This window comes from Salvia miltiorrhiza, chromosome 8, assembly GCF_028751815.1.
Source record: "Salvia miltiorrhiza cultivar Shanhuang (shh) chromosome 8, IMPLAD_Smil_shh, whole genome shotgun sequence".
NCBI classification, from domain to species: Eukaryota; Viridiplantae; Streptophyta; class Magnoliopsida; order Lamiales; family Lamiaceae; genus Salvia; species Salvia miltiorrhiza.
In genome coordinates this window covers 168,563-189,669 of record NC_080394.1, presented here as the reverse complement: position 1 = coordinate 189,669, position 21,107 = coordinate 168,563, and the positions used below count along the sequence as shown (strand labels likewise).

General features: G+C 39.1%; 4 protein-coding genes across 6 annotated transcripts; 3 read left to right on the top strand and 1 right to left on the bottom strand.

Annotated features, from left to right (window-relative positions):
• Positions 1–134: 134 nt before the first annotated feature.
• Positions 135–4,246, bottom strand: LOC130999653 (poly(ADP-ribose) glycohydrolase 1-like). Of its 2 annotated transcripts, none has more exons than XM_057925250.1 (6): positions 3,957–4,246; positions 3,390–3,640; positions 2,908–3,090; positions 2,312–2,415; positions 1,436–1,640; positions 135–1,211 (listed from the first exon to the last, which is right to left on the bottom strand). In XM_057925250.1, the coding sequence occupies exons 2-6, from the start codon at positions 3,630–3,632 to the stop codon at positions 315–317; spliced, it is 1,632 nt and encodes a 543-aa protein (XP_057781233.1). In that variant the 5' UTR covers positions 3,633–3,640; positions 3,957–4,246; the 3' UTR covers positions 135–314. The 2 variants fall into 2 exon arrangements, with proteins under 2 accessions (XP_057781233.1, XP_057781234.1); XM_057925251.1 differs by having other exon boundaries at positions 3,390–3,651; positions 3,957–4,233.
• A 1,218-nt stretch (positions 4,247–5,464) lies between these two features.
• On the top strand, positions 5,465–10,321 carry LOC130999652 (copper-transporting ATPase HMA4-like). 2 transcript variants are annotated; one of them, XM_057925248.1, is made up of 9 exons: positions 5,465–5,566; positions 5,743–6,018; positions 6,563–7,311; positions 7,422–7,893; positions 7,960–8,127; positions 8,371–8,625; positions 8,818–8,940; positions 9,117–9,602; positions 9,677–10,321. In XM_057925248.1, the coding sequence occupies exons 2-9, from the start codon at positions 5,782–5,784 to the stop codon at positions 10,067–10,069; spliced, it is 2,883 nt and encodes a 960-aa protein (XP_057781231.1). In that variant the 5' UTR covers positions 5,465–5,566; positions 5,743–5,781; the 3' UTR covers positions 10,070–10,321. The 2 variants fall into 2 exon arrangements, with proteins under 2 accessions (XP_057781231.1, XP_057781232.1); XM_057925249.1 differs by having other exon boundaries at positions 5,493–6,018.
• A 268-nt stretch (positions 10,322–10,589) lies between these two features.
• LOC130999651 (putative disease resistance protein At1g50180) lies at positions 10,590–13,830 on the top strand. The gene is made up of 2 exons (XM_057925247.1): positions 10,590–11,772; positions 11,921–13,830. Exons 1-2 carry the CDS (start codon positions 10,740–10,742, stop codon positions 13,702–13,704), a joined length of 2,817 nt encoding a protein of 938 aa, XP_057781230.1. The 5' UTR covers positions 10,590–10,739; the 3' UTR covers positions 13,705–13,830.
• A 962-nt stretch (positions 13,831–14,792) lies between these two features.
• On the top strand, positions 14,793–18,890 carry LOC130999650 (probable disease resistance protein At1g58602). The gene is made up of 3 exons (XM_057925245.1): positions 14,793–16,110; positions 16,451–18,206; positions 18,425–18,890. Exons 1-2 carry the CDS (start codon positions 15,066–15,068, stop codon positions 18,193–18,195), a joined length of 2,790 nt encoding a protein of 929 aa, XP_057781228.1. The 5' UTR covers positions 14,793–15,065; the 3' UTR covers positions 18,196–18,206; positions 18,425–18,890.
• The last annotated feature ends 2,217 nt before the right edge of the window (positions 18,891–21,107 follow it).

The window sequence follows — 21,107 nt, the reverse complement described above, 5'->3', positions numbered from 1 at the left end:
ATATTAGCAAAATCGAGCTTTTAATTCATTTAGGTAACAAACCTCACTAAAAGAGCTGATGTAAATAGACTACAAATATTATTCACACCACACGTATCCATTGAATTTAGTATTCCACAATCAAGGAGTACCTATTATCCCAAAACTTCCCTAAATTTATATATTCAAAGATGAAAAGTCTAATACAACGAAGCAAAATAATGAAATCTCAATACTACAACAAGCCTCAATGGCAAAAAAAGAAAAGAAAAAACAAGGCTCCAAATTCTCATCACCTACTACATTATGCAGCTCTTCAAATTCTATAATTATTTTCACATGGTACCAGGCATATCCAGAACCATTGGATCATCGACGTGTAACGATGGAAGAAGCCATTTGAAGAAGCCAACTCTGGCTTCTCCATTCCCTCTCTGAGTCGAGTACTCTACCAAAACGCTCCAGAGCTCGCCTACGCTCCATCCATGGGCAAGAATCCACTGGACCACGAGCTCGAGCTTCTGCAACGGCTCTATACTGAATGTGTAATACAAGATGAACGGTCTGAGCGTCTGAGACGCTGCCAGCCATTGGATGACAGCTTTGATTTCGGGGTCTCCTCCAAAAGCACCACAACCCCAATTGCCTGTCGCGATGCCAATCTTAGCATCGTGACTTGGGCGTTGATCTGACTGGCTCTTGATGTTCTGTGTTTCCAGATTATGCCTGCTTTGTTCGTGTGCTGGAGAAGAAGCTGGTAGATCTTCTGTAGTGGAAGTGCTGTTTTTGGATTCATGAAATAGGTTTTGATGTAGTTGGTGTTTCTGTTGATCAAGAAAGCCACAAAATGCTTTGTTTGTTTCGCGTAGGAGACAGTCGAGTCTGTACTGCCTCTTTCCAGGACTGCAGAGAGCATCGATTGCAATTATCCTCGTCTTGCGCCTTCCCATGGCATCAACGCTCTTATTGTCTTCGTGGTGACCACAAAAGCGGAATGATTTAGCATAGCCACTGTAATTTGAGAATCTTTGTGCACCAACGATTTCAATAGCTTCATTATCTGCCATTGAAGGTAAGAAAAGCATGCTGACGATCAATTCTGGATTGATCAGGAAGCGGATCTCTTCTTGTACACAGCCACGGCTGAGAGCACCACCTCCAATATATTTATTTGCAAAATCTACCTCAAGAGCTTCAACTGATTGATCTTCGATTAAACCAGAATTGTGTACCTACAGTTAATACGTATATAAAAGTTATAACTGGACCAAGAAAAAAGGCCAAAAATGAGGTGTAACAGATCTGTTCACGTTCACAAGCTATTCCTAGAAAGTAGAGGCATCACAATTGCGAGCAAAAAGTAGTGTCCTGCGAGGACTTGATTCAGTATAATTACAACTGTCAAAATTTGTCTATTTTCACCTTGGTTTTGCTCAAGGTAGTTGCTAATTATTACCTTGAATTGGCAGAGAGATACAGTTGACTTGCTCCAGAAATCAGGCTCTGGGTAAGCAATGTGAGATCGGCTGTTCTTCAAAGGTAGAACTTTTCGCTCAAAAGATACATTCCCCAAAGGTATAGTCAAGCATATTGTCTCAAAATAGTGAACAAGGCACTTTATTTTATGCTCCTGGTTCACATCATAGCACTCATATAGACACCTAAAGAAATAAATATAGAAAATGAAAACCGTATTCCTGCCTAAATAAAAACCATATAAAAGCAACATTACTGAAACAAAAATACTGAAAACTTCATAATGGAAAAGGAGAAGATGCAGACAGTTCACTTCTAGCTACCACCAACAAGTAAATGGCTCACAAGATTATTGCATACTAGACCTACAACTGAGAACTCGCAGATGTAAAACAGGTAAATCCATATACAGATAGAAAACACTGAGAACAACTAGGTCAGGAGTGAGCGCAAGATCCATCACTGCTTTTGGCAGTGATCTTCTTCCACTTGCATATTTTTTTCTCATCAACAGGAAAGGACATCCAGATAGACAAAGAAATTCAAAGGCTTCAGCAATTAAGATCATATACTATACCCTCACATTATGTTCTGATTTGGGTTTCTATTGATCTGTTGATTCATGCACTATGACTCAAGATCTATAAGTTATCCGGTCTTCTTTTTCTGTGTCTGCTAAAGGATCTTAAGAGAGTTAGCTATTAGAGAAAGATATCGACCACTCAGCTATAGAGTTGAGCTGAGGCGGACGCAGTGGACCTTATGTTTGCACATGTACAACCATGTAATTGCAAACCTATTAAACAAAAATTAAGAACAGAGATGAATAGATATATAAAGGATGGACGAAACATACGCAAATAAATTATCGAAGTTGATAGGTGGAAGATGTTCGGCGCGTCTATTAGTGGTTGGAAACAAGCAAAAAAGAGCACAAACCAGAAGAGCAGCAATCAATTCCTGAAAGTCAACATAAACTCAGAGATCCCGGATTAACGCAGCCATACTGCATAAGTAAAAGAAATTAAGCTTATTTCACTACTTCAGAAGAAGGATTTCCAATGCAAGAAAGAAGACATGGTTATTCATACTATGACTTTAAATCTCCTTCCCTTTTTGGGACTTTTTTATTTATCTTATGCAACAGCTTGTAGCAGACTACTTTATTGTGATACTCATTCGTAAAACAACTCTATTTGTACTCATAAATAGAATATGCTAGTATGGGTCAGCAAAAATCGTTCAGTTTAATGCAGCCTCGGACATTAGGTCTAAAACATGAACAGTTCAAGTTCAAAGTCTAACTAGTAGGAATAATTTAAGGCCACAGGGATTTGTGTTACAAAAATAAATGATTTTTTTTTGTGATGCATAACCCAAAAGAAAATGAGATGTTTAGCGAGCAGTCTCTCTCTCTCTCACACACACACACACACACACACAGCCAGTCACCTGACTAAGCAGTACAATGCCTGGTTGTTGTGATTCCAACAACCTAAGACCGGTTTCCATTCCACAGAAGCTACCTGCATTCTGATAGTGGGTCTCCAACAGCTCTGGCAACCTCAGTAGCAAATCAGAAAGTCGCGGAACCACATCTGTAAACCATTTGCCAGCCTCATCCTTACTCATCAACTACAGAACCAACAGAGGTTTTATCAAAACTTCATTCTGAACACATTGTTCAGCTAATATACAGTAACAGAATGCATGAATGGACAGAAATGCTTTGCCACTAGTTTTGGTAAAGATAGAAAATTAATTACTAATAACATAATCATACAAAATCTGTAAGGTCTGGGAATCAAAACAAAATGAGCCTACAACACACATCCATCACTCCAAACTCACACAAGTTCGTTCGTCTGAACCAAATTACAAATAGAAACTATACAAACTGAAGAGATATGACACAGCAAAATTCTGCAACTTACATCATCGAAGAAGAGTGAGAAGCCGAGAGAGGCTGACGGGAAAAGAGTATACTCCCCAAGGGAGCTGCGGAGATCAGACACGGCGAGAGCAAAGAGTTGTCCGGAGTTGACATTGCTATGACTCGGTCCCTTGGATAGGGATTTGAGAGCTTCCACCACCGATGGCGGCCAGAAAACAGCGGAGGAACGGAGGATTAAAGGCAAATACGGCAAAATTGACAGGAAATCCTCACGATTCTCCATGGATTGCACTGCATGCACACTTAAAGACTAATTAAGATTTGTAAGAATTCGACACTGCTGCTGGTTAATAAGCAATGAATACATCTTCTATCATTCCATCAATAGCATTTTCATCCCCAATTTCGACGTTTTAATTATTTTACCCATAACGAATTAAGTCAAATACTCTAAACCAAAGCTCAAATTGGTGGAACGACCACTTCAAACTCGAAAATAAATTTATATCTCGTGCTTAGCTGCGCCGAATCAAACTTTACTCTAATTGTAAGCATTTTGAGTAAAACAAAATTGACAAAACAAGAAACAGTAAAGTGATTGACTTACATCTTCGAAGACGGCGGAGAATCCGAGAGAGGCAAAGGAATGGAGAGAATTAAATACAACACTAATTGTGTAGGTCAGCAATGGAGACTCGGTCTCCAGTAGAGCGATTTGAAGGCTTCCGCCACCGCCAGTGGCCAGACGACGGCAAATTTCCAGAGTTTTACGGCGGAAATGGCGGAAATTTGAACGGAAATCGATTCAATTCTACATGGATCGCAGTTCACAGATTCAATTTCGAGCTCTAACTGACGATCTTCAATCAGTTAAAATTTTGAATCGCACTGGTTAATAATGGCTCAACATTTTCTGTATATTTTCATTTCAGTCCCCGGATTTTCATCATTTATATATTCCGCCCTATGGTGACATGTTTTAAATACTATACTATATGTATATTGTAATATAATTATAAATATTATTTAAAATAATGAAATATTTTAAAGCCTATAATATTTTACTTTTTTATTTAGATAAATGTTTTCAATTTTATTTTTAGTTACCACTATATTTATAATTGAAACAATCCACCCAAATGGCCATAATGAAGAATGAAAATCAAATTTTGTCCACCATTTGAAAAAACATAAATTTTGGCCATTTTTTGTATGTCATGACTATTCTACCCTTCTCTTTCTCTCCTCTCTCTTTCTCATCTCCCTCTCTCTCCAGCGGCGCCGAGCTTGGAGAATTCGCGCCGGAGCTCTCGCGGCTTGGGCAGACTTCGTCGGAGTAGAAGATGAGGCGGCGGCGGTGGAGGAAATCCGGTCCTCTGAAACAACAATGCGACGGTGGAGGAGATCCGGTCCTCTGAAATCGGCGACGTGGAGGAGGTCGGTCAGGTGGCGGAGGATGAGGCGGCGGCGGCAGATCTGATTTGATGAGGCGGCGGTGGATCTGATCTGATGAGGTGACGGCGGTGGATCTGATCTGATCGTTGCGCCGTCTTCGCCTCCTTCGATTTCAGCCATCGACAGATCTGATCTGATCTGATCTGTGCTGCGCGTATGGCACTTATGGCACTAATAGTGCCATAAGTGCCATAAGTGCACACTTCCCCTTAGGGTTTAGATATTCCATTTAGGGTTTAGATTATTCATTTGGGGTTTAGATGTTCCATTTAGGGTTTAGATTATCCATTTAGGGTTTAGATGTTCCATTTAGGGTTTAAATGATGTTGTTGTTTCTGTATTTGTGCTGATGACCATTTTACTTAGTTTTATTTTGAATTTCGTTGGCACTAATAGTGCCATAAGTGCCTAACCCGACCCCCTGATCCTACCCAGTCCGCCTCATTAAGGGCAAAAGCGTCCAAATCAATAAAAATGGCCAAAATTTGTGTTTTTTCAATGTGTGGCCATAAATTGTGTTTTATGCTTCATTTTGGCCACTTCAAAATTTTACTCTTAATTCAACTCTAATTATGGGGTGCTGAAGTCATAATGTCGTCATTTCTTCGGGAAATATACATTTTTGAGGGACTGAAATGCAAAGGAATATTCTGACAAATAGCTTAATATTATCTGACAAAGCGAAGCCAAACACAACCTAAACCTTTTTTAAAATTGAAATTTGCCACCAGTTTTGCTACTGGCGCGGCGCTTCCAGTTCTGGTAATTGACGGCGTCGCGGCCTCTCTCGGCGTTGCCGCCCCTCCAGAATTTCAATTTTTGTTTCGATATTTAGCCTTTCACCGTTCTAATTGAGTGATAGGAATATATTCCTAGCCTTTCGCTCGGTGGAATTCAGCTGACAATATTCTCTGCGTTGTTTGAATTGGGCTTTGCAGATCATCACGAGAGGTCGTTGCTTTCGGAGCAGATAAATCATGGATATAAACGGGAAACATGATCTGAGTTCGCCGCTTTTACAACATCGAGATGATGTCGTCGTTGCTATCACCGAGAAGACGAGGACGTTAGTATTCAAAGTTGTGGGGATAACATGCGCGTCTTGTGTGGCTTCGATTGAATCTGCGCTTGGAGGAATCGACGGCGTGCAGAGCGTGATGGTTTCCGTGCTTCAAGGTCGAGCTGTGGTGAAGTATGTGCCTGAAATTATCGCTGTAAGTCAACTGTAATCCACTTTTTTTTGGTGTTATGCAGATAGCTTATCTTTTATGTGTGGATAGGGATGAATTGGGATTGTTGAGGTGCATAATTCATGTTTGTTGTTGCTATTCTGCGTTATCCTGGTTTGATGAAATGTTATGCTTTAGTTGTTTATGCAAATTTGGCTCGAGCCTTAGTTACTGATTAATATGGAGAAGAAAGTGATAAGTGATGGATATGGCAAAGGTGGTGCTTATTTGTTGAAAAGGTAGAGTTTTTGGTAGTGATTGTATTTTGCTAAGTTGCAATCAATGAGGATAAGCTGCTTTTTTATGGAGGAGCTAAGAAAATAGGGGAAGCATCATTGCTACAAGCTTGCGATGTCAACTATTGTAGTCACCTTATAATTACCAGAAAATGAAGTTACAATTTGAAATCTTTTATGTGTTATCATATTGGTTAGTTGGAATTTGTGTATGGTTTAACTTCTTTGTGAAACTCATACAAAGATTCTCAATTTCGGTATTAATTTCTTTCGTTTCCAACCCACCATTTCAGGCAAAAAGGATAAAGGAAGCAGTGGAAGACACAGGTTTTGAAGTTGTGGATTTTCCCGAGCAAGATAATGCAATGTGCAGGGTTAGGATTAAAGGAATGGCATGCACGAGCTGTTCAGAATCAGTAGAGCGTGCTCTACGGATGGTTGATGGAATTAAAAAAGCAGTTGTTGGCTTAGCTCTAGGAGAAGCTAAAATCCATTTTGACCCAAATATTACAGACACTAATCGTATCATTCAAGCAATCGAAGAAGATGCTGGTTTTGGGGCTGAGCTCATTAGCTCTGGCAATGACTTGAGTAAATTATACTTGAAACTGGGAGGAATTACTTCTCCAGATGATTTTACCATTATTCAGAAGTCACTTGAGTCTCTGGAAGGCGTAAATCATGTTGAAGTGGACCCTGAACAGCACACTGCGATCATCAGTTATGAGCCAAACGTTATTGGTCCAAGATCTCTGATCCAGTGCATTCAAGAAGCTGGTGATGGATCCAATACTTATCAAGCAACTTTGTACACTCCTCCAAGAGGTGGAGAAACGGAAAGGCAGCAAGAAATTCTAATGTATCGGAATCATTTCTTATGGAGTTGCCTATTTTCAGTTCCTATATTTGTGTCCTCTATGATACTCCCAATGCTTCCTCCTTCTGGAGATTGGCTTGAGTACAAGGTTATTAATACGCTCAACATCGGCATGCTGTTACGATGGATCCTTTGTACACCTGTGCAGTTTGTCATCGGCAAAAGGTACTCATGTCTGCTTTGTTGTAGCTTAAATAATTTCCTCAAATTCTCTAGTTATCAAGTTGGCACAAATTATCTGAGTAATCAAATATATGTTTTGATGACCTTATCAGGTTTTATGCCGGATCATATAATGCCCTGAAACGAAAATCTGCAAATATGGATGTTCTTGTTGCGTTGGGCACCAATGCTGCTTACTTTTACTCTATATATGTAATGATAAAAGCATTGACTTCAGACTCGTTTGAGGGCCAGGATTTCTTTGAGACTAGTTCCATGTTGATATCTTTCATTCTTTTGGGGAAATACCTTGAGGTTTTGGCAAAAGGGAAGACATCAGATGCTTTAGCAAAGTTGACAGAGCTAGCCCCTGAAACGGCTTGCCTGTTAACTCTCGATGCTGCAGGAAATCTAATTTCAGAAACTGAAATCGATACACAACTTATAGAAAAGAATGACATACTAAAGATTGTTCCTGGTACAAAAATCCCCGTAGATGGACTCGTCATTGATGGTCAGTGTCATGTGAATGAAAGCATGATCACAGGCGAAGCCCTCCCAGTTTCTAAAGGACCTGGTGATAAGGTAATATAAATTATGTCCTTAAATTTTCTTGACACTGTCCTACAACTTAATGCATTCCATCTATAGGTGATTGGTGGAACAGTTAATGAAAACGGGTATATACGTGTTAAGGCCACTCATGTTGGTTCGGAAACAACACTTTCTCAAATTGTTGAGCTAGTTGAAGCTGCTCAACTCGCGAAAGCACCTGTTCAGAAATTGGCTGATCAGATAGCCAAGGTGTTTGTTCCCATTGTAAGTGCTTCCCTTGATTCCTACAATTTTTGCTTTTTCTCTTTCAAATTTTCTAATATCTAGAGTTCATTATTAAGGATGGAGCATGTTTGGGCTAGCTCTAGACTTTTCTTAAAACATGTCATAATTTAGCAAAATGAGAATGAATGCAATGGCTTTATGCGACAGGAAACTATCTACAGAATATTTCTTTTGTATATTTGTCAGTACATTGTGAAATAACATTGTGTCACTCTTCATTAGGTTGTCATAGCTGCATTTTTAACATGGCTGGGATGGTTTATTCCTGGAGAAACTGGGTTGTACCCTAGAAGCTGGATACCCACTTCTATGGATGCCTTTGAGTTTGCATTAGAGTTTGCTATTTCAGTGTTGGTGATAGCCTGCCCTTGTGCCCTGGGATTAGCAACTCCTACTGCAGTGATGGTTGCCACGGGCAAGGGTGCTTCCCTTGGCGTCCTAATTAAAGGCGGAAATGCCCTTCAAAAAGCGCACAAGGCATGTTCTCTTCTAAATTTTTTGATGTGCTGAATCTGATCACTCAACTCTGTTGTATACCTTGAAACATCAATTTAAAAGAGAGACATATCATACTTTTACTACTACTATAATAAGTGAAACTTTATGAATGTATTTTCCTCGTTGAGAACCACTGCTATATTGTTTCTCAAGCATACTTTGATCTTGCAGATCAAGACTATTGTCTTTGACAAAACCGGCACGCTGACAGTTGGAAAACCAGCTGTAGTTAGTTTTGAGCTTTTCTCTGTAATTTCCGAGGAAGATTTTTGTGGCTTGACCATTGCTGCAGAGGTCAGTTCTTACTTGTACTTTTACCTTCAATTTTATTTGTTAAATTTGAAGCGGACCTAATGCTAACTTAGCTATGAGAAGAGTTTAGCTCCAGAAAGAATGATTTATGGTGAATGGCTACAATAAAATTTCCCATTAAAGCATCATATGAACATATGTTATCCGATTGATTTCAGGTTAACAGTGAGCATCCAATAGCAAAAGCCGTGGTGGAGCATGCTAGGAAGTTACGTCAGAAGCATGGATCCGAGAATGATCAATTCACTGAGGTGAAGGATTTCAAGGTGCACCCGGGAGCCGGGGTGAGTGGGAAAATCGGTGAGAGAGCAATCCTAGTAGGAAACAGGAGGCTCATGCAAATGTTCAACGTCCCAGTTGGTGGCGAAGTGGATACTTACGTTTCACAAAACGAGCATCTTGCTCGTACTTGTGTGCTCGTTGCTGTTGAAGAAACAATTGCTGGAGCTTTCGCAGTAACAGACCCCGTGAAGCCTGAAGCTGCTCTCGTGATATCATATCTGCGCTCCATGAATATAACAAGCGTGATGGTGACGGGTGATAACTGGGCTACAGCTACTGCAATAGGCAGTCAGGTGGGCATCGACAAGGTGTTTGCAGAGACAGATCCTCTTGGAAAAGCAGACAAGATCAAGGAGTTGCAGGTAGTTACTAGCTAGCTTAAAACTCTATCTTATCATGTGAGTTCAATCATTGCTGAACGTACAAACTCGTGTAGCTGCAAGGTGCAAGCGTGGCAATGGTGGGAGACGGGATCAACGACTCGCCAGCACTGGTGGCAGCCGACGTTGGTATGGCGATAGGGGCGGGGACAGACGTGGCCATAGAAGCTGCTGACATAGTTCTGATGAAGAGCAACTTGGAGGACGTGGTGACTGCAATAGATCTGTCGAGGAAGACGATGTCGAGAATCCGGCTCAACTACATATGGGCACTGGGGTACAACATTCTTGGCGTGCCGGTTGCAGCAGGGATTCTCTACCCTTTGATCGGTATACGTCTCCCGCCATGGCTTGCTAGTGCTTGCATGGCGGCTTCTTCGGTGAGCGTTGTCTGCTCCTCGCTCTTGCTGCAGTACTATAACAAGCCTCTGCGTGCTAACGTTACTTGAGACGACTCATCTTCGGGTTTTGCTCTTGACCAAAGGGAAATCTCACATTCTGATCTGTTTTATGCATTCCTCAATAATAGTTCTGAAATCTCACATTTTGATCTTTGTATTGGTAAAAGTAGTTCTGAAAATTGATGATATATATAGTTTTCTATTAATTACCAATACATAGGTGCGTTTGGAACATAGGGAATAATTTTTTATTACTACACCCTCCCTCCGTACTCCATGAATATACATAACTGTTTTTTACACGGACTTTTACAAAAAGTTATTTAGAGTATTGATAATGGAGAAAAGATTTTCGTAAAGAATATTGTTAAATATATTCGTGAGTAAATAATGTAAGTTATAAGGATAAATTTATAAAAATTATGTGTAAATTAGTATTCAAAAGTAACGTGTACATAAATTTGGAGGACATATTAAAAATGAAAGGTATACATCAGGGAGAATACTAAATTAATTGTTGAAACAATAACAAAGTAGTAAAAGTTTAGATAATCTATTGACTATTGGTGAAGACTCACTACTAGCTCCTTATCCTTATCCCTACCTTTTTACTCTCACCACTGCTCAAACCTCTCAAATATCTATAACTTTCACTATCTAGCTTAGCAAATCAGAGTGTTCCCCGACAACCAAACCATCAAAGCTTCGAATTGTTGCAATGGCAGAAGCAGTAGTGTCGATTGCTCTAGAAACCTTGCGTGATTTGTTGTTGGAAGAGGCAAAGTTTTTATACGGCGTGGGCGATGAAGTGAAGGAGCTCGAGTGGCAGCTCAAAGAGATGAAGTGTCTCATCAAAGACGCCGATAGACGACGACATGAAAGCGAAACCATTTTGAATTGGATCTCGGAGATCAAAGATCTTGTGTACAGAGCGGAAGCTGCCATTGAAAGACACACAGCTCATCAAGTGTGTTCAAGGAGAAGACGAGGGCGAGGACTGAGACAGCTCATCTGCAGATATTCTTGTAGTTTGGAAGAATACATGTCGATCCACCAACTAGGCTCGGAGATTTCACCAATCAAATCCCGTCTTGAAAGGATAAACAAGGAAATGTTAAAAAGTGGGATAAAGAAGAGCATCATCAACAATACAGATGAAGGGGAAAGCTCGTCCGCCAACAACAGGGCGAGGATGACCTTTCCTGAATTCGTGATCGGAGACTGTTTTGTGGGGATGGAGAATGAGCTGAAGCAGCTTGATAACCTCTTAGTGGAAGAGAAAGATCATCGATTAATTTCAGTGTGGGGAATGGGGGGATCAGGCAAGACCACCATTGCCAAAAAACTCTACAACGAGAACAAGACTAGCTTTGATCTTTCTGCATGGGTTTGCATTAGTCAGCAGTGTCAGAGTTTTAAATCAGTTTGGGAGGATGTTCTGAAGCAGCTAGACCCACAAATAAGAGAGGACTTTATGCCAAGTCTGAGCGAGTGGGAGTTGAAGGAGCGATTGTGCAAGATACAAAGAGAGAAGCGATGCCTCATTGTTGTGGACGATCTTTGGAAAGTTTCTGATTGGAATGAGTTGAAACATCCCTTCCTTGTCCATGATCTGCGGAGCAAAATCTTGATCACCACGCGCGAACAGGAAGTTGCAGAGATTGGGTGCCCCGTAAAACTTGGGCTTCTAAATATGGAAGATGCATTGGAACTACTCAAGAAGAAAGCATTTCCCCATACCAACATTCCAGGTTACTTCATATATTCTAATTGAGTTTTGTGCTACTTTACAAATTAATCATATACCATCTTTTTAAGTGTTGCATTGCTTCTTCCTCACTCAAGCCAAATGTTGTGATGTGGCAGCGTATAAAATTTATTGATTTTCACTGAATGCAGAGTTTGCATTGGAAGAAAATTTTGAGAAAATAGGGAAAGAAATGGTGCAGAAATGTGGGTATTTGCCGTTGGCAATTTCTTTACTTGGCGGGGTCTTGAGAATGAAAAATTCGATGAAGGATTGGGAGTTAGTAAATGAGGATATCAAAGACTTCATATATAGAGATGAAAGTGAGATTGATGGAGTGCTAAATTTAAGCTATGAAAGTCTACCCTATTATTTGAAGCCTTGCTTTCTCTATATGGGTATATTTCAAGAGGACGAAGATGTAGATGTTGAGGATCTATATAGGATGTGGAGAGCACAAGGCATGATTTCATATGAGAATATTCGAGACAAGGACAAAACTTTGAGGGAAATCGCGGAGCTCTACTTGGGTGAATTGGCCTCCAGGTCCATCGTCCAAGTTGACATTAATGACTACTATGGTGTCACACCTGGGGAAAAATATTCGAGGTGCAAACTTCACGATGTAGTAAGAGAACTATGTTTAAAATTGGTGAAAAGGGAGGATTTTGGTGTGGAGAGTTTGGTGTATCAAAGTGGGAAACTTAGTACCTTACTACGGCAAGCTTCCTCTCATATGAGAATACGACATTTGGCTATCAATTTCAAAGGTGAAGTCCAAGTGCAACCTGATGAGCTTACAATCACTTCTGGAGAAGATAGTAGCAAACATTTAAGGTCTCTTCGAATGGTCAATTGCATATATCCGAGTGTTGTTGAGTTTCCCCCACAAAGTATAGTTGATTTTCAGAAATTCAAACTACTGAGAGATCTGGTTATAGATGGATTCAAATTTGCAGGAAGAAAGTTACCGAGTGGAATCAGTAATCTTGTTCACCTAAGACGTTTGTGTTTAGAAAGATGTGAATTTGATAAGCTAACGTCGTCCATAAGAGACTTGGTATACATGGATACCCTTGATTTAAATTTTTCGAGAAATGTTGAAGTTCCAAATGTTTTTAAGGAGATGCTATGTATGAAACACTTGTTTCTTCCCACGTACGATGATGAAAAGATTGGAAGTTATCGATTAACATTGGACGGGGAAGTGGTTGAGTTGGAGACCCTATGGGGGTTAGATAGTAGAGTGCATGAGTTAAAATGTATGAACAGAATGAAGAATCTGCGAAAATTTTCAACAGAAATACACGACAATGAAAGCTTGTCAGCCATGATAGACGCCATTGCTACCATGGACAAGTTAGTAGATTGTAAAGTTGAAATCAAAGAGGGTTGCGAGTTAGGAACAAATGAGGGAGTGTTAATATTGAAGAAGGCACTCACATGCTCCAATCTTCATGACTTGTGGATTGAAGTTAAGTTAGGGAAGGCCCTGGCAGAGTGCGGCCGTGACTTCAGCAGCTCTAAACTTACGAGTTTGGACCTATATGAATGTGAGATTGATGATGATCCAATGGGGATACTAGGGAAGCTTCCTTGCTTGGTAGAATTGTGTTTATGGAGGAAATCATTTGTGTGGGAGGAGATGACGTGTCCATTAAACAGTTTTCCTCGCCTCAAGAAGCTTATTCTATATCAATTACCAAAGTTGAGGGAGTGGAGAGTGAAGGCAGGAGCCATGCCCCTTCTCTCTAAAATAGTGATTTGGGATTGTGCTAGTCTGAAGATGCTTCCAGATGGATTGAGCGGCATTTCTACTCTTCGGGAACTGTGTATCTATAAAATGCCAGAATTGGGGAAGAGGGTATCGGCATCGGGAGAGGATTTCCACAAAGTCACCCATGTCCCTTCAATTGTCATCCATGACTATAACTAGCTAGTTTAGTCTCCTATAAAGAGAACACTTTTGTATAATTGTTGATTATAGGTTGATCACTGGTTCTGTGGAGAATAACTGATTATCACTACCACTTTTGATGCTCAAACAAAACATTTTACCTTATGTTTTTCGGTCATGAGGTTTGAAGTTCAACTCAGTGTAAGGGTGTATCACATTTTTTTATATATATATAGTTTTTTTGTTAAATTTTTTCCCCTTCGAGATGCAGTCTTGTTGTTGCTATTCTCAAGCGTTCCTCTTTGCACTCTTCTCACTCTTTATTAAATTAATTACTTGGATTGTATTATCCAAGTAATTCAATTGTGTTTGTTAATATGATATTCTATATTCGAAGTCTTATTCTGTTTGAATTGAATTGATGGCTTGTAATGACTCAAATGTACAACTCAATATGTTAATTTTGAGCTCAAATTTAGTTATATTCTTAGCTAACCAAGTTAAAGTTATGTTCGTTAACAAACCAAGCTCAAGCTTCGTTACAAATGTCAAGTGGGCTTTGTTGTGATCAAAAGTTAAACGAGTCGAACTCAAACCTGACCCAACCTGATTTATTTACATTCATAATTTCTTCAAGAACGACGATGATTGTCTCGCCTTCACCTACGAGTGCCCTATTATGTACACCGCACCAGAACAGATTTGACACAGAAAAAAAACCAGAAAATTTTGTATATAATAATATTCATTAAGCAATCTAGACCGCAAGACAAATTAATCGAATACAAAATAAGGTTCAATTAAAAACTTAAGCTAAAATTGAGGTAGGGCCAGACTACTTATCAGCCCAATTGCAATGCAAGGGTGAGTCTAACCCAATTTCTTTCTTCGCTTTCTTTCGGTAAATCCTCATCTGTTTTCGGCCCACTCTGAAATAAATGGGCCCATATCATAATTAACAGATCTAAAACAACATAAAATTCAGCCCACAAATTCTCAGGCCCAACAAAACTTTAATTTCATATTATGATGGTTAATTCAACACCTATTAAACTGTCTTAACAGATAAGTATTTTAAATGCCTATTCCCTTTGAATAAGTGGAATAATGAGGGACAATTATTGAATGAAGAAGAAGACAATTGATTCAACACAAAACAAGTGATAAAGATAATGTGCTTTCTCAGAAAGCTAAACTACTTTCAAGCTTTTCTCACGAACAAAAGTCAAGCCTCTCCCTCTTTTCTCAGATCCTAATTTGTCTGTAATCCAAATTCTTCGCAATCTCGATTGAAGAATTTGTATTGACGACAACAAGCTCTTTATCCTTATTCCTCTCTATATACTCCCACCGGTAGTAAATAAATTTGACCAAAGAAATTTGAGTTTGGAATTCCTCCGATGGCAGAAGCAGCAGTGTCGAGTGCGCTACAAACCTTGGGCGTTTATTTGTTGGAAGAAGCAAGGCTTTTATATGGTGTGAAAAACAAAATGAGGGAGCTCGAGACGCAGCTCAAAGAGATGAAGTGTTTCCTCGAAGATGCTGACAGAAGGCGACATGAAAGCAAAACCATTTTCAATTGGATCTTGGAAATCAAAGATCTTGCGTACAGAGCGCAAGATGCCATTGAAAGACATGAAGCTTATCAAGTCATGTCTTCAAGAGAAAGACGAGGCCTCATACTGCAGGTCCTCCTCTGCAATTGTATCAGTGTTTTGCAAGAATGGTACTCGATCCACCTATTAGGCTCGGAGATTTCAACGATCAAATCCCGACTTGAAAGGATAAACAAGGAAATGGTAGACAATGGCATAAAGAAGAGCATCATCAACAATACAGGTGGAGGGGAAAGCTCGTCCGCCAACAACAGGGCAAGGATGACCTTCCCCGAATTCGAGGTCGGAGACTGTTTTGTGGGGATGAAGGATGAGCTGCAGCAGCTTGGTAATCTCCTAAGGCAAGACAACAAGGAGCGAGTTATTTCAGTGTGGGGAATGGGGGGTTTAGGCAAGACAACCATTGCCAGAAAGCTCTACAACGAGACCAAGATCAATTTTAATCGTTCCGCATGGGTTTGCATCACTCAGCAATGTCAGCTTCGATCAGTTTGGGAGGATGTTCTCAAGCAACTGGAGCTTCAAAACAGGAACGATGACATAAGGGAAGACGTTGTTGCAAAGCTGAGCGAGTCGGAGTTGAACGAGCGACTATGCAAGATACAAAGAGAAAAGCGATGTCTCATTGTTTTCGACGATCTATGGGAAACTTCTCATTGGGATGAGCTGAAGCATCCATTCATTGTCGATGATTTGAAGAGCAAAATCTTGGTTACCACACGGCAACAAAAGGTTGCAGAGAAGGGATTCGCAGTAAAACTTAGGTGTCTAAACATGGAAGATGCTTTGGAACTACTCAAGAGTAAAGCATTTCCCCAAACCATTCCAGGTCAGTTCATGTATTATAATTGAAATTTGCAACTCTATACTAATATAAAAAGTATTTTGGGCACAAAATATTACTATTTGTCTATTATATCCCAATTGTATATTTTTTTTAAGAATAATTTTATAAAATTTATATGAGAAATATGAGAATTTGCCCAAAGTTAGTGGATTTTGGCCGTATTTGCCCAATAACTTATTAATGTGAAGTTCATGAATTGTGCACTCACTTTCTACAAGAAAACATAATGCATGTATTTCAATTAGACTAACGATCAATAACATGCACACGTTCTTTCTGCTAGTTGACTATATATCGTTTTCACTATTTCAATTGAATGCAGAGTTTGCATTGGAAGAAAACTTTAAGAAAATTGGGAAAGATATGGTGCGAAAATGTGGGTATTTGCCGTTGGCAATTTCTTTACTGGGCGGGGTTTTGAAAATGAAAAATTCGATGATGGAGTGGGAGTTAGTAAATGAGGATATCAAAAAACACATATATAGAGATGAAAACGAGATTGATGGAGTGCTAAACTTAAGCTATGAAAGTTTGCCCTATTATTTGAAGCCTTGTTTTCTCTATATGGGTTTATTTCAAGAGGATGAATACATAGCTAGTGAGGATCTATATAGTAAATGGATAGCACAAGGCATGATTTCATATAAGAATATTCGAGACAATGAGGAAACATTAATGGACATCGCAGAGCTCTACTTGAGTGAGTTGGCCTCCAGGTCCATCGTCCAAGTTCACATTGATAGTGGTATAACAGCTAGAAAATATAGGAGCTGCGGACTTCATGATGTAGTAAGAGAACTATGTTTGAAATTGGGGAAAAGGGAAGATTTTGGTGTGCTGAGTTTGGAGCATCAAACTGGGAAACTTAGTACCTTACTACGGCAAGCTTCCTCCCATATGAAAATACGACATTTGGCTATCCATTTCAAAAGTGACGTCAAACTGGAACTTGACGAGCTTGGAGAAGATAGTTGCAAACATTTAAGGTCTCTTCAAATGTCCAATGGAAGAAATGTTGTTGAGATTCTCCAACAAAGTATCGTTGATTTTCAGAAATTCAAATTGCTGAGAGATCTAGGTATGGATGGATTCAAATTTGAAGGAAGAAAGTTACCTAAAGGAATCACTAATCTTGTTCACCTTAGAAGTTTGAGTTTAGTGGAATGTGAATTTGATAAGCTACCATTGTCCATAAGCAATTTGGTATACATGGATACACTTAATTTATATTGTTCGAGGAATGTTGAAGTTCCAAATGTTTTCAAGGAGATGCTACGTCTAAAGCACATGCTTCTTCCCATGTATGATGAGGAAAATATTGGAAGTTATCGATTAATATTGGATGAGGGGGTAGATGAGTTGGAGAGTCTAGTGGCGTTGGATAGTAGAGTGCATGAATTAAAATGTATGGGCAGAATGAAGAATCTCCGACGTTTTGAAGTATTCATACACGACAATGAAAGCTTGTCAGCCATCATCGACGCCATTGCTATCATGGACAAGTTAGTGCATTGTACGGTTGATATCAAAGAGGGTTGCGAGTTAGGAAGAAATGAGGGAGTGTTGAACAAGGCATTCACATGTCCCAATCTTTATACATTGAGGATTCACGTTAAGTTAGGGAAGGCGCTGGCAGAGTGCGGGAGTGACTTCATCAGTTCAAAACTTACAACTTTGTTCCTGTCAGAATGTGAGATTGAGGATGATCCAATGGGGATACTGGGGAACCTTCCTTGCTTGAGAGAATTGTATTTAGACATTGAATCATTTGTGGGGGAGGAGATGACGTGTCCATCAAACAGTTTTCCTCGCCTCAAGAAGCTTATTTTAGATGAATTACCAAAGTTGAGGGAGTGGAGAGTGGAGGCAGGAGCCATGCCCCTTCTCTCTGAATTGGAGATCTATGATTGTTCCAGTCTGAAGATGCTTCCAGATGGTTTGAGTGGCATTTCTACTGTTCGGGAACTGCATATCTATGGAATGGCGGAAATGGGGAAGAGGGTATCGGCATCAGGAGAGGATTTCCACAAATTCAACCATATCCCTAAAATTATCATCCGTAACTAGTCTCCTCCCAGGTAAGGAATCTCATTTATCCCATTTTTTAATGTTAGTTTTTAATAGTATATACTTTCACCGTATTTAACGCTTGTAATTACCAAACTGACTGAAAACATTAGTTCTAACTGGGGTTTTCAATAAATTACAATTGTTTGGATAGCAGACCACATAACTTCATCTACCCACTAAAAGTATGCGTGTTTGTTATTCTTATTTTTTATTTCTTTACGTTCAGGGGTGTAATCGAATCAAGACGAACTAAGACGATGTCGAGAATCCGGCTCAACTACATGTGGGCGCTGGGGTACAACATTCTTGGTGTGCCGGTTGCAGCAGGGATTCTGTACCCTTTGATCGGCATACGTCATGGAGGCTTCTTCGGTGAGCGTTGTCTGTTCCTCGCTCTTGCTGCAGTACTATAACAAGCCTCTGCGTGCTAACGTTGCTTGAGACGACTCATCTTCGAGATGGCCTAATGGTAGAATGGCCGATCTCACATATTGATCTGTTTTTTCGCATTCCTCAATATATAATAGTTGTGAAATCTCACATTTTGATCTGTTTGATTTATTGGTAAATGTAGATCTGAAATTGATGGAGATATAGTCGTTGTGTAATGATTAGCATTTTCGTATGATTATGATATGAATTGTGAACATGAGACAACATCTTTGGTATACACGAAGTCGTTGTTTATACGTGGTATCCTTTACTTCAACTTTGATGTGCCATTTTGTGTACCTCTATCGATATTTAGTTATTTTTTATTCATTTTAATATATGTTGTAATTTAATTTAGAGTTAAGGTGCAGATGCACCCATTAAGTAGAGGTCCCTAGAGCGTATACCTCTCATTCTCGACGTTGGACCAAATAGCCCCATAGTCCAAAAAATGGTGCAATTAAACTCGGGCCTTTAACGGCCGTTTACAGTATGTTACCTTTTAAATCTGGTTGAAGCAAGGAAGGGGAGAAAAGTCGACTGAACATGATGGATCTCCGGCGCCGCCATCTCCGAGGACGAATCGGCACCTCACTCTTCGTAACAACATATTACTCCATAGACTGATCCCGGAGCTGTTCCTTGCACTCTGGAGTTTGCTACTGTGAAGATTGCCTGCCTTGGTGTAATGAAGCTGATGGCAATTGTGAGGCCTGCCCAGCATCTGTTTTCTTTGTCCAATGTCAATCCAAGCAGCACTGCGAGGCTAAGGCAAAGTGAGCACTTGGTGGCGAACAGCAGCCTGTCGTAGCTGGTTAGTTTGTGAATCCAATATTTGAATCTTGTGGCGATGCCTTGGGCCTTTGTTTCTGGTTTTCTTGAAGCTGAAGAGTTGCAGCACGCGGTGTCGTTGAGGAACATGTGTATGCAGGAGTAGAAATAGAGCCATCCTTGCTTGGGATTTGGGAGCTTCAACTAGAGTAATGATGATGAGTTTGCCACGAGTTCTCTTGTTTCTGATTCTACTAATTTGGAGTTGAAAGGAGAGTGGCATCTAAGTTGCTGGATTCTCTCCTCGATGCGTGTGGATATAGCTTGTGAGATTTGGGAGAGCTGGTGATTTTCTGCTGCTTGAAATGTAATGGTCGAAGCAGAAGAAATCAGGGAGTACTTGATTCCCCTCCTCTCTAGCTCCATGTTTTGCAGTCTCTCTCCTGCCTTGATTGCTTTGAACCAAGTAGGGCTGAGCATTCGGCAGATGGGATCCTCTGTCCCACAATATTATGTGTACCACGTGTACCACTCTTCATTTCTTTGTTTTATAAATTGTTTTTTATAAAAATAAAAATTAGTATTATATTATAAACTCTAATTAGTATTTATCATTGAAAAATTAAAATTTAAAAAGTTATATACCGGCCCTAACATTGAATTAATGAACCCAAATAATTTATTATTAATTCAAATAAATATAAAAAAATAATTATAAACCCTAAATGGATGAGTGAACCCTTGTTAATTATCTTTATATTATATAAAAGCATAATAAATTAAAATTGAATAATTTATAAATATAAAGAAATGAAGAGTGGTACACGTGGTACACACTATATTTTGGGACAGAGGATCCCATTTGAGCATTCGGGCGGTTCACGTCAAAACGGAAATGAATCGAAAAAAATTGAGCCCGAACTGTCCATAAATTTTGAAACTGAACCAAACCGTTTCGATAGCCAAAATCGAACCAAACCGAACTGAATTTTTTATTTTATTAATTTATTTTAAAATATATATTTAATAATGTATTAATAATAATCTAATTAATTCTAGATGATAAAATTAAAATCTCATGTGTAAAGTACTAAAGTATAAAACCCTAAACTCTGAATTTAATTTTTAATTATTTAATAATAATATTTAATTCGGCGGATTCGTGTTGAAAATCGCATTGTTTTTTCAAAATTAGTGTACATTTAATTTGCAATTTTATAAGTAATTAATAAATTATTATTTAGGTTGATTATTCCAAAATTAGTGTATATTGGATTTTTAAATTTCAATTTTTAATAATAAATGTTAATTACAGTTCATAATATAATAATAATTTTTTTATTTTATAATAATAAATACTAAAATAGTAGTAATTAATAATGGACACATACAATACAACATAAAATTTCGCATATAGTATGATGAATACATATCAAGCTATCTTCTATTCAATAAATTTCATTATATCAGCTTTGCCACTTAACGAATAAGGACATTAATGAATTTTCTAAAACTTGAAATAGAACACCAAAAAAATCCTAACGAGTTAGGACGTTAATGAATTTTCTAAAACTTGAAATAGAACACCAAAAAAAATTCATAAACTTAATGACCTTATCATTTTCTAAAACTTGAAACACAAACTTGCCACAGCTCAAGAGATGAAGTGTCTCCTCGAAGATGCCGACAGAAGACGACATGAAAGC

Excerpts from the sequence above, each read along its gene's own strand:
- LOC130999650 (XM_057925245.1), top strand. The coding sequence starts at position 15,066 with ATGGCAGAAGCAGCAGTGTCGAGTGCGCTACAAACCTTGGGCGTTTAT. Across the intron at positions 16,111-16,450 it reads ATTTCCCCAAACCATTCCAG|AGTTTGCATTGGAAGAAAAC; the intron begins GTCAGTTCATGT and ends AATTGAATGCAG.
- LOC130999651 (XM_057925247.1), top strand. The coding sequence starts at position 10,740 with ATGGCAGAAGCAGTAGTGTCGATTGCTCTAGAAACCTTGCGTGATTTG. Across the intron at positions 11,773-11,920 it reads TCCCCATACCAACATTCCAG|AGTTTGCATTGGAAGAAAAT; the intron begins GTTACTTCATAT and ends CACTGAATGCAG.
- LOC130999653 (XM_057925250.1), bottom strand. The coding sequence starts at position 3,632 with ATGGAGAATCGTGAGGATTTCCTGTCAATTTTGCCGTATTTGCCTTTA. Across the intron at positions 1,641-2,311 it reads AACTTCGATAATTTATTTGC|GTGTCTATATGAGTGCTATG; the intron begins GTATGTTTCGTC and ends TTATTTCTTTAG. Across the intron at positions 1,212-1,435 it reads TATCTCTCTGCCAATTCAAG|GTACACAATTCTGGTTTAAT; the intron begins GTAATAATTAGC and ends TATTAACTGTAG.
- LOC130999652 (XM_057925248.1), top strand. The coding sequence starts at position 5,782 with ATGGATATAAACGGGAAACATGATCTGAGTTCGCCGCTTTTACAACAT. Across the intron at positions 6,019-6,562 it reads ATGTGCCTGAAATTATCGCT|GCAAAAAGGATAAAGGAAGC; the intron begins GTAAGTCAACTG and ends CCACCATTTCAG. Across the intron at positions 8,941-9,116 it reads GCTTGACCATTGCTGCAGAG|GTTAACAGTGAGCATCCAAT; the intron begins GTCAGTTCTTAC and ends GATTGATTTCAG.